This window comes from Panicum virgatum, chromosome 6K (genome assembly GCF_016808335.1).
Source record: "Panicum virgatum strain AP13 chromosome 6K, P.virgatum_v5, whole genome shotgun sequence".
Classification (NCBI taxonomy): Eukaryota; Viridiplantae; Streptophyta; class Magnoliopsida; order Poales; family Poaceae; genus Panicum; species Panicum virgatum.
Window position 1 is genome coordinate 26,334,138 of NC_053141.1, and position 10,662 is coordinate 26,344,799.

General features: G+C 49.8%; 1 protein-coding gene across 1 annotated transcript; it reads right to left on the minus strand.

Annotated features, from left to right (window-relative positions):
- Positions 1–6,786: 6,786 nt before the first annotated feature.
- Positions 6,787–7,548, minus strand: LOC120639147 (pathogenesis-related protein PR-1 type-like). The gene has a single exon (XM_039915174.1). The coding sequence runs from the start codon at positions 7,467–7,469 to the stop codon at positions 6,945–6,947; it is 525 nt and encodes a 174-aa protein (XP_039771108.1). The 5' UTR covers positions 7,470–7,548; the 3' UTR covers positions 6,787–6,944.
- Positions 7,549–10,662: the final 3,114 nt, after the last annotated feature.

A 10,662-nucleotide genomic window follows, 5' to 3' on the forward strand; every position in this document is an offset into this window, starting at 1 on the left:
TAAAAGTACATCACCAACGGTTTTGGGTACCGTTGGATTTAAGTCATTGGTGATAGCGGGGCCATCACCTCCGGTTCCAGAACCGTTGGTGATGTGCACCCATCACCGCCGGTTCGTATCTGGAACCGTTAGTGATGGAGACATCAACACCGCCGGTTGAAGACACGAACCGGCGGTGAAGACCTTTTTCCCATCAAAAAAAATATTTTCATATAATAATATTGCATCATTTGTACAATATATATAGTAGATGAGCATCGCTATCCCTCATGCCTTCTAGCTCTGTACCAGAAACTGGTCTGCTCACACATATAGAGGCCTATCAGCAAAGCAATTCTCAAAATAGACACGAGAACATGAGTGGATTTAGCTATAACTAATGTAACCATCAAGCATAATAAAATAGGCAGTAACAGATGCATCAGTAAAAACAATTTTCTCATCATGTCATCAAGTGATCTGAAAATCTAAGAAAATAAAGTACCAAGCATTAAATCACTGAGTATCATAGGTTTGAGTAATATACCAAACATTGTGATACTATAATTGACAATCATTGCGATAAAGCTAAACATGCTGCATGCAACACAGAGCAATAGGGGCATAGTATTGGGAAGTGTTCTCATGAAAGGAACATTTGGCATGTGATAGTTTACTTGATTACCCCATAAGAGAATTTCATGACAAACGGTTGATATACTGAGTCTGATAAATGTTAAACTTCAGAACATTTATGTAGCACCCTAATTTAATTTTCCTAGTTAATAATAAAATTATTTGGTTTTATTTAATTTTCTAGGAATTTATTTGCTTAGTATTGCATTTAATCTAATTTTTGTTCCATAAGTAATTAAAATTTATCTTACGATTAAAATGTTTGCTGCATTCATGCTGGAGCACCTCTTTTATTTGTTTGAGTGTTAGTGTTGAATTCAAATTTGGATTTGAATTCGAATAGTATTAGTTTGGTTTGAATTAAGAAAAAGAATCGAGGAAGAAACCAAACCCAGTTGGAAGCCCAACCCGCTGGCCCAGTCCCCTTTTCCCCAGCCCAAAACCTCAGCCCAGCCCAAACTCAAGCCGGCCTAGCCTCCTCCTTTCCCTTTCCTGCGCTCGGGCCGACCCAGCCCTTCCCGCGGCCCATCTCTCTCTTCTTTCCTGCGCGCAGCCCGTTCCCTCTCTCCGCGCGCTGAGCCCAGCAGACCCGCCCCGCTCAGCCCAGCTCGCCGAACCCCATCCCGCGCCGAGCGGCCCAGCCTCTCCCAATCCCGCGCTCAGGCCACAGGCTCTTCCCTGCACTGATAGGCCGGCCCCGCGCCTCGCTCGCCCACCTGGCAACCACCATAGCCCAGCTCTCCTCCTCTCCCGGGCCTGTCCCGCGCAGCAGCTAGCGAGCCGCTCGCCGCTCGGTCCGGCCCACTTCCTCCCGCATCACGGCCCAGCGACCCCGTAGCGAGCCGCTCAGCCCAATGCCGCGGCCTGCCCTGCCCGCTCACCCCACGCTCCACTTGGCCCGCTTCCCCTCCCTGCACGGCCGCTCCACCGCACGCTCGCTCTCTCTAGCCCCGCAGCTAGCAAACCTCGCTAGCACCGCTCCCGCTGACGAGAAGGGCCCATGAGTCAGATCCTTCCCTTTCCTACGCCCGTGATCTTCGGCCGTGCTCTGTTTCGACTCCGCTCGAGTGCCTCGCCGAGCTGTGGGCCACCTCGCTCGAGCCCGACCGCCGCGAGCCCACCTGCAGGACCCCCCTCACCAGTGCACGCGCGCACATCCAGGACTCCGAATGGCGCCGCGCTGATTTCGGATCAGAGGCGCAACCAGTACACGCGCACAGTGGTCGTGCCGTGATCCCTGCGATCCAAATGCCGAGATCACCGGCCCTTCCCCCTGCCTTATAGACCCCGGCCTTCCGCCTCTACGCCCATCTCGCCACGCCGAAGCCGCCCGCAAGCCCCAGAGCCACCTCCGCCTCGCCATTGCTGGCATGGAGCTCTGCGTCACCGTGGAGCCGCTGTCCAGCTGCATCCCGAGCCACCACGACCCCCGCTTTAGCTTCGCCCCCGTCCGGTGGAACTCCTCGCGACCTCAGCACCGAGCCTGCGCAGCTACATCACCGGATTTGCGCCCGAACCGCCGCAGTATGTAGTTCCGTCCGCCGCCGTGATTTCACGCCGCCGGCGAAGCCCAGGCCCTTCTGACCCCTTGTAGAACTTCACAGGATCCGTGCGAACCTCCTCCGTGGATCAGCAGGCCCGGCACACCCCTTCAGTGGCCACCTCCGCGAGCGCCGCCCGCGACCGCCGCTCGACGTCGACGACCGCCGCCCCTACACGGCCACCTTGCTCGATTTCGAGCTTTGGTAAGCACCCCAAGCCCCGCTGTCCCTTTTGCGCTAGATGGCTTCGCGTGGAACGCACCCTAGGTGCCCCGGCCACGCTCGCCGGCGCTTTCTACCACCGTAGTGCCGCCTCGCCACCCGAGACCTCTGCTCCAGCCACGGATAGCCCGTGCAACCCCTCCCAATGGATTACACATGCGGCGGGCTACCTCCTTGACCCGAACCCGTGCCGAATCGAGCCCCGGAGCGGCCGATTAGCCAACTCCGGTGAAGCGCCGCCGCGGGAGCTTCGTCCCCGGCGAGCTGCGCCACCCCAAACCCGCGCGAGTATCCTGGGCCGTTAGATCAAGATTAGACGGCCCAAAACAAACCAACCCGAGTCAAACAAAGTCAGAAAACGGTTAGCGTTGGTTATTTTGCAGAAAACCCCCTACTCTTTACCCGAATCAACCCGCAGTCCATATTAGTGTAAAAGTATTTCCAGTTATACCCAGGTTTTAACACTTAGGCCCCTGATCTTTTTAAAAATAGAACCCGCAGTCCTGGCCGGTAAATTTTATATGTTAGACCCAAGATCTATCTGTTAATTGTGTTTAGGTCCTCGGTTTTTGCAGAAACCCCCCAGTTTTTTTCTCGCAGATAAGCCCTGGATCTTGTTTTTTGCCTAAACTTTGTGTTTTAGCTCCGTTTTAGGCGTTCTTTATGTCCACGCGATCGTTGTAACGCGTAGAATAGTTCTAGCATAGTTTTGTGTGCTGTTTCATGTATTGTTGTACTGTTTCTTAGTGTTTACTCTTGTTTGCATGTATGTTTATGTTGTGTACTGGTTTTGGCGTTGCGATCGTGAGTAGACGTTGAGCTACTGGAGGAGCATCAGTACCAGTGCCAAGAGCCATCTTCAGAGCAGTTTGAGCAGCAGGAGAACTTTTGAGGAAGGCAAGTATAACATGAACAACCTATCACTTTTAAATACATTCTCATGCTGCATTTTAATATTGTATGCCTATAAGGATTTCCTAGCCACTTTATATCCTTTATATATACCTTTGGGTTACATTTTGGTTAGTTGTGCTAGGTGCCGCGCTATAACACACTTGGTCCTTTTTAATTAATTTGATTAATGGTTTATGCAACTTAATTCTGAGAGTGGCCCTCTGTGTGGCTTGAGTGGCTCACGTCTCGTTAAAATTGGTTTTTGTTAGAAACATGGTTTAGGGGGCCAGCACGGTGCTTACTGCTGGGTTGGCCACTCTCCATAAGGACCGGTTCATAGAGCGACAACCTGGGACAACAGCGCTACCACAAGACTGGAATGAGACGGTCTTGGCATAATAATTAGGTCTTTTTGGTTTGGAGTAACTTACCTGCGGGGCAAGGGTGGTAAGCTTCTATGTCCCTCGTACTGAGTGGCCTCGTCTGCGGTATTCTTGACGCCCACTAGACCTGCTACATAGTCGCCGATCCAACCCTCGCGGTTATTTTCTTACCAACGAGATTCTTTGTAAAGGCCTCGTAGTGAGTTTGCTAGTCATCTCACCTAAGGAAGTGTGATGAACAACTGGCGTAGCTCATGACTTGTGGGTAAAGATGTGCAACCTCTGCAGAGTGTAAAACTGGTATACTAGCCGTGCTCACGGTTATGAGCGGCCCAGATCCTCCTTTTGATTAGTGGGGTTATCTCCTTCCGACGAGGGGGTGCCTCTCGGGGTTACCTTGGTGGTTTCGGTTTAGTTCTCAGTAGTAATATGATTAAATTTGATTAATTACTATATAACTGAGTTTATGGTAATTCATCAACTTGTAGTAAATAGCTTTAATAAAATTTTGCCAAGATTTAAAAGCTAATGCAGTCAGTCAGCCAACCTAGAGCCTCATAGTTTGTGTTATACTTGTTGAGTACAAGTTGTGTACTCACTCTTGCCTCTTCTCTACTTTTTCCTCTTGGATACTCTAGTGCTGCTCAGTTCCTGCCGACGCGAGGGAGTTCGCTCAGCGCTACTAGGACTACGAGGACTTCTAGGCGTTCGTCTCCCAGTCGACGTCCCTGTGGCGCCCTGCTCGGCTTCGGAGAGTTTATCGTATTTGTATTACGCTTCCGCATACTCTGTATCAGACATTTTGTCATTAATGTAATAAATAACTTTCGTATTCGCTTTATTATGTCATTTTTACGTGATATGTGCTGTGATATACTATTCATTCTGTTGTATATACGTGTGACTTGATCCTGGCACGTATATGATTGCTCAGTTTATGTCCTTTTATAAACCAGGTGTTACAATTTACCTCTCCGACAAGAAACAGGAAGGCTACCCCTCCCAGAATGCCTCTATGATGGCTCCTTTCTGGCTATTCTCTCGGCTATCCAGGAATGCAAATGGCATAGAATAATTTGAGTTTGTGTTTTGCTGTAAAATTGCAGAGTATACTATTAATACAAATGTCCAAACATGCAGGGAACTATTAATACAACCATACTTGTGTTTGTACAATAGACAATAGTCATTCACCATATATGAAAAAGGAATATTTGTTTATATCAGTAGAAATTCTAGACCAACAGAGCACTTCCTAAACTTAATAGTAATCATGCACATATATGCGAAAGAATATCTATGTCTTATAACACAGAGCATTTCCTAAACTGAATAATAATCATGCATATATATGTGAAAGAATATCTATGTCTTATAACACAGTTCATTTTATTTTTCAAGTATAAAATGAATAATAGTTGCATGCCTTCATCAACCAAATCTGGGCCTAGAGCTCATATAATTAATAAAGTTTGAAGAAAGTAGCTCATAGTACCTGACAATGTCTTGAACAACATGGGAGTACTACCTCCCAAGGTGCTTAATACAAAGAGGAAAGATCAACAGTAGGAAGGAGCAGATATGGTTCTGAACCTGGGTGGAATAGAGAGTGCTGCAGTCCCTCCTCTCCACTCTCCAGCAACACCTTATCTGACCATAGAATCGAATGGTGTGAGCATTAGGTAGATCCATCTGCCAAATTTAGCATGGGAGCTATCCCCACCTCCTTCCCTGAGGTTGTTGGATGAGGGCATGGTGCTCGTCTGCTACCTCCCAGCACCACTCCTCAACAGACTCCAGCTCCTCTCTCCCCTCTAAGGCTCCAAGAACATATCAAGATGTCCCTTTCATATATAGAAATACTTTTGCTGTTTTAATTTTATTGCTTGAAAAAAAGATCCAATTCTGCTATAGAATCATTACCTTAGGAGCTCGTGATTGGAAGGGCTCGTGGGTCACTGATGGCTTGATCCGGTAGAGCCACCTGCAGCAGAGAAGCCGAATCTGATGAATCAGATGGATGGAGCAACGAGATTGGCTAATGTGATGGCGGAGGAGGAAATGGGCGGGGGAAGTCTCCTGGCTTCTAGGCGGCTCCGGCCTGAGCTCAGGGAGGAGTGCACCGGCCTGATCTCGGAGCGCCACGGCGGGAAGAGGGAGGACGAGGGGGCAAAGGGCCGGCCATAGCAGATCCACATGCCCTGCGCGGATCCGGCCGCCATGGCCGCCGCGCAGGCCTCCGCCACCACTGCCACCATGGGAGGGCATGGGAGGAGGGAGGACGAGGGGGCGGAGGGCCGTCCGCGGCAGATCCGCCATGCCCTGCACGGATCCGGCCGCCATGGCCGCCGCGCAGGCCTCCGCCACCGCCGCCGCTACGGGAGGGGGCGGGAGGAGGGTGGAGGGAGGAGCCGGGCGCTGCCGCCATGGGAGGGCGTGGGAGGAGGGAGGATTAGGCGGAGGGCTAGCCGACGCTGCCATGGGAGGGCGCGGGACGAGGGAGGAGGACGGGGCGGAGGGCCGGCGCCGCCGCCATGGGAGGGCGCAGGAGGATGAAGGGGAATGGGGAGGAGGGCGGTGCCACGAGGGAGGGAGGGCTGTGGGCGGACGCCAGGGGGAGGAGGAAAAAAATACCAGAGAGAGAGAGAGGGAGGGGAGAATGAAAAAAAAATAGGTGGAGAACACATCACCGCCGGGTCATATTACAACCCGGCGGTGATGCTAACATATCACCGCCGGGTCGTATTACGAACCGGCGGTGATATATTAACATCACCGCCGGGTCCATTTGGAACCGGCGGTGATAGACTATCACCGCCGGTTCGAAACAAACCGACGGTGATGGGGCGTTTGCGATGATGTATTCTGTAGTAGTGTTGATCCGGTGGTCCAGATTGGAATTTTCATAGTTTGCATATAAAGGTGGTTTGCATAGTATACGTTGCCTAATTATAATGGCTAGGTTTGGGAGTCTCTGAGTCAGTGTGGGGTCTCCAGTATTCATGGTACAGCCGATTCTAGTATAATTTGTCCCGGATCTCTTGAAACATGAGATAAGCGTGTTGCACTGAGAGGAGGGAGAAACAATTGTCACTCGCAAGATACAAAGACACACAATTCAAGCGGATTTATGCTGTAGTTCTGAATACCCATTTATTTACTATGACCATAAGATACACAGCACATTTATCTTACATCCAGACTGCATTGGTATATGCAGGCTTTGAGCATCCATAAGAAAACACACATTACATCAGGGTATCGTCACAATAGTTTGTTACCGATTCGACTAGAATGGACGCTGTCCAAGAACATTGCCTGCCGGTGTATAGTTGCAGGTGACGAAGATACCACCATTGTCACACTTGACACGCGCGCAGCCGATGGCCTTGGTGTTGCGCCAAACCACCTGCGTGTAGTGCCCGCACATCAGCTCCTCCGGGCGCCCTTTCATGCACATACCAGTAGCACTGTCATAGTCTTGCTTTTCATTCACCCACATTTGCACGGCTGCAGCCACCGTCATGTCGCTGCCAGGGAAGCCCACGGCAATATTTTCACCGTAGCCAAACTTGTCACGCTCAGCCTGGTCCGAGTGCTGAAGGCTGCAGTCACCGGCGCGTCTTGCCGCGTAGGCCCGTGCGAACGCTGCAACGCTCTCATCCCAGACCACATCCTCAACACCCACCTCACGACGGGCTGCGTTGTGGAGGGAAAGGAACTCCTGCTCTTGCGCCGTGTTCTGAGCCATGGAGGCCATAGCCATGTAGAACACAAGGACAAAGGCTAGTACTGCCCTCTTGGTTGTCGCCATACGGGCCGCTAGCTTAATTTGCAGTGGATCAGTCGCAAATTCTAGTGAGACGTGTGGGTTCTTGATTGTGTGCCGTTGTGTTGTGTGTGTCTAACTGATGATGAGGTGCCTATTTATAGCCGATGGCGGCGTCCAATAACAGGAGGATTTAGAACAAGGTACCCTTTGATTTTGCATATGTTATTACCAAGTGTCTGTACCAAATACATAGGTTAAATTTTTAATAAAACAAGTATGCGTGCAGCAGTTGTGCCAAAGTCCAATGCATGTGCGAGGTTGGAGAAAACTAAGGAATAGGTCTTGCGTTGATGCACTGGACCACTTTCTTGAAAAGATTGGCTACCAGGGAACTGGTCACGGTCCATATGTATTTGGAGGCACGCACAAGTGTGGATCCACACATTACGCTTTTGCCTTGTTCTACACTTTTACAATGAAAAAGGTTGAATCAACTTGATTGTTTTTTATCTTAGCGAAATAGAAAATCAATGATCAATTTGAGTTGCTATTTAAAAAAATTGTTCAAGTCAATAGAGACTAAATACATGAAACATAGAACTGACGATTTCTTGTTATTTTTATAAACTTGGCATATGCATCAATTCATAAGTTACATGTTAACCTTTCAAAGCTAGTTTATAGATAACCAAGATGACCTTCTTGTTTGAGGATGCCCTGCAGACCTTTTTCATTCATATGTTTGGTGATCCATTTTCATTCGGCGGCACGACTAACAACTGAAACGCTTGGAACGCTGAATAGTGAATATCAGCCATCTTAAGTGTAGTATATATCGTTAGATACTTTGTTTTCTGATGAAAAGAATAAGCCATGCCCCATGTTATACACTTACGGACACAAAAAAGGTACTTATTCAAATGATAAAGAACTTCATCCAGATACACACAACTTATTCATTTGTGCCCTCTCTTAGTTAATGAAATAAATACTGATAGTCAGTTTTGCTTGTGCTTGGAGCTCCAACTTATTGTGCTCATTCCCACAGGTAGCAAATAAACTTGACCACCTCATGCACTAATCAGCCGGCTATGCACCCTGCTCCCACCACCGGCGGCCAGTCCGGCCCAAGCGTCCACAGCCACCCGCCCTGGACCGGATGACTGCAGCAGAGAGACAGTGAGCTCCCTCATCTCCGCCAGCATCGCAACCGGCTTTGGCGCGCTGCCGCAAGAATCATCCCTGGCGGTCTCGGCAGTGGCAGCGCGACTGCCGCACACCCTTCTGGTCACCCTGCTCACTGTCTTCAGCGCCGCAGTGTACACCTCCACCCTGCCAACGTTGCCGGCCGCAGCGGCCCGCGGCGGCAGCTCAGGAGGGTGCTGGAGTAGCACGCGCAAGGTGGGCGCCAACAGCGAGGCCGAGGGCGGCGACGTGAGGGCCTTGAGCTGCTGCATCTCTTGCTCGGAATTTAGGATGTGGGCGTAGGGCCGCGTGGGCAGACGGATGGACCAGGCGAGCAGCGCGCGGCGTCGGGCGAGGCCGACCTGCGGAAGGCGAGCGGCATGCGGCGTCGGGCGAGGCGGGCCAGCCAAAGGTGAGCGGAGCGCGCGAGCCGCGAGTGCGCAGGAGCGCGACACATGCAGAGGGGCTCTCGCGGCAGCACGCGTTCTGGCAAGGGCATCCGGTGGCGACGCACATCAGGCAGGCTCCACGCGGCAGTGCGTGTGCGGCAAGCTCAGTCCTGCGGCAGTGCGGCAAGCTGTCCTGCGGCAGTGCGCATGTGGGCCAGGGCGGCGAGCACATGGCAGGCTGAAGCGTCGCTCCCTCGCCCGCTCCCTCGCCCAACGGGGTCCCACGGCGGTGCATAGGGTAGGCGTACAGCGGTGGCTCTCTCTCCCTTGCACGCCCTCTTCCTCTCACGGCCCTGGAGCAGTGGAGCTCGACATCGACACCGGCAGCATTGCCTCCTCTCTCTATCTCTCCCTCAAATATGGAGGATGTAACGGTAGAAGATGACAAATTTGGAGGACTTTTTTATATAGTTTTATGTCATGTGGCGCCACATCAAAGGGTATGGACCTAAGTGACAACTTAATAAATTTAGAGTGCCAGATTTCGATTTTGCGAGTTCGTGAACTTAAGTGGCACCTCGGGACAAGTTCAAAGACCACTGGTATATTTAACTCATCAGTTATGTAAATAGGTCATCTGTAAACAGTTCATAAAATTATCAGTAGAAGTAGAAATAGATGCAATTCCTATTCGGACGTAGGTTTGGAGCAACCCTTGAAGCCATATCTTGGAATCCAGTTTGGAGCACATTTTGGAGCTGGATTCAAAGCCGTATTGAGTGTCCGCTTCAAATTGCCCCATTTGGAGCCCTAATTTGAAACTCGATTTGGAACCCTATGTATTCCAAGCCATATTTGGAGGGACTTCTTCCACTCCCCCGCGTTGCCCCTCTCAGTTGGCATGAGGAGAAGCCTAGCCGCCGCTGCCCAGGCCACCTCCACACTCTCCTTTGTCATGCTGCCGAGGAAATGAAATGTTATGGATCTCATTGGTAGTTCAAATAAATTTTATCTATAGCCTAGAGAACAGTGCAAACCAAATTTTATCATAATAAAACCAATCTCTTCTCCCTCATAAATACTCTACCAATGTCATCATCACATTTCCAAACATGGCATGTTATTTAATGAGAATAAAACCCCGCCAACAATAGCCTTATTATTAATTATATTGGCTAGGTTTGTGAGTCTCTGAGACAATGTGGGGTCTCCAGTATTCATGGTACATCCGATTCTAGTATTCTTTGTCGATCACTTGAAACATGAGATACGCATGTTGCATTGAGAGGAGGTAGAAACAATTATCACTCACAAGATACAATGACACACAATTCAATATGCGGTACCATGATATTGTCTAGGTTTGGAGGGGAGTAAAGTCCATCAGCGGTCCCTAAATTTCTACCGCTGTGTCATCCCGGTCCCTAAACTTGCAAATCGACCGTTCTCAAATTTGTTCGTCTAGGTTATCTCGGTCCTCAAACTTGTTTGGTTGTATCATCTTGGTCCATAAACTTAGAAATCACCCGTTTAAGTCCTCAAGCTTGTTCAGTTGTATTATCCCGGTCCCTAAACTTAATTTTGAGTCTCATCTAGGTTAAAACAATACGATCTAAAAACTCTACATCAAAAAATAATCCATAACTCTTTCATATAAACTT

Coding starts and splice junctions, on each gene's coding strand:
- LOC120639147 (XM_039915174.1), bottom strand. CDS start 7,469: ATGGCGACAACCAAGAGGGCAGTACTAGCCTTTGTCCTTGTGTTCTAC.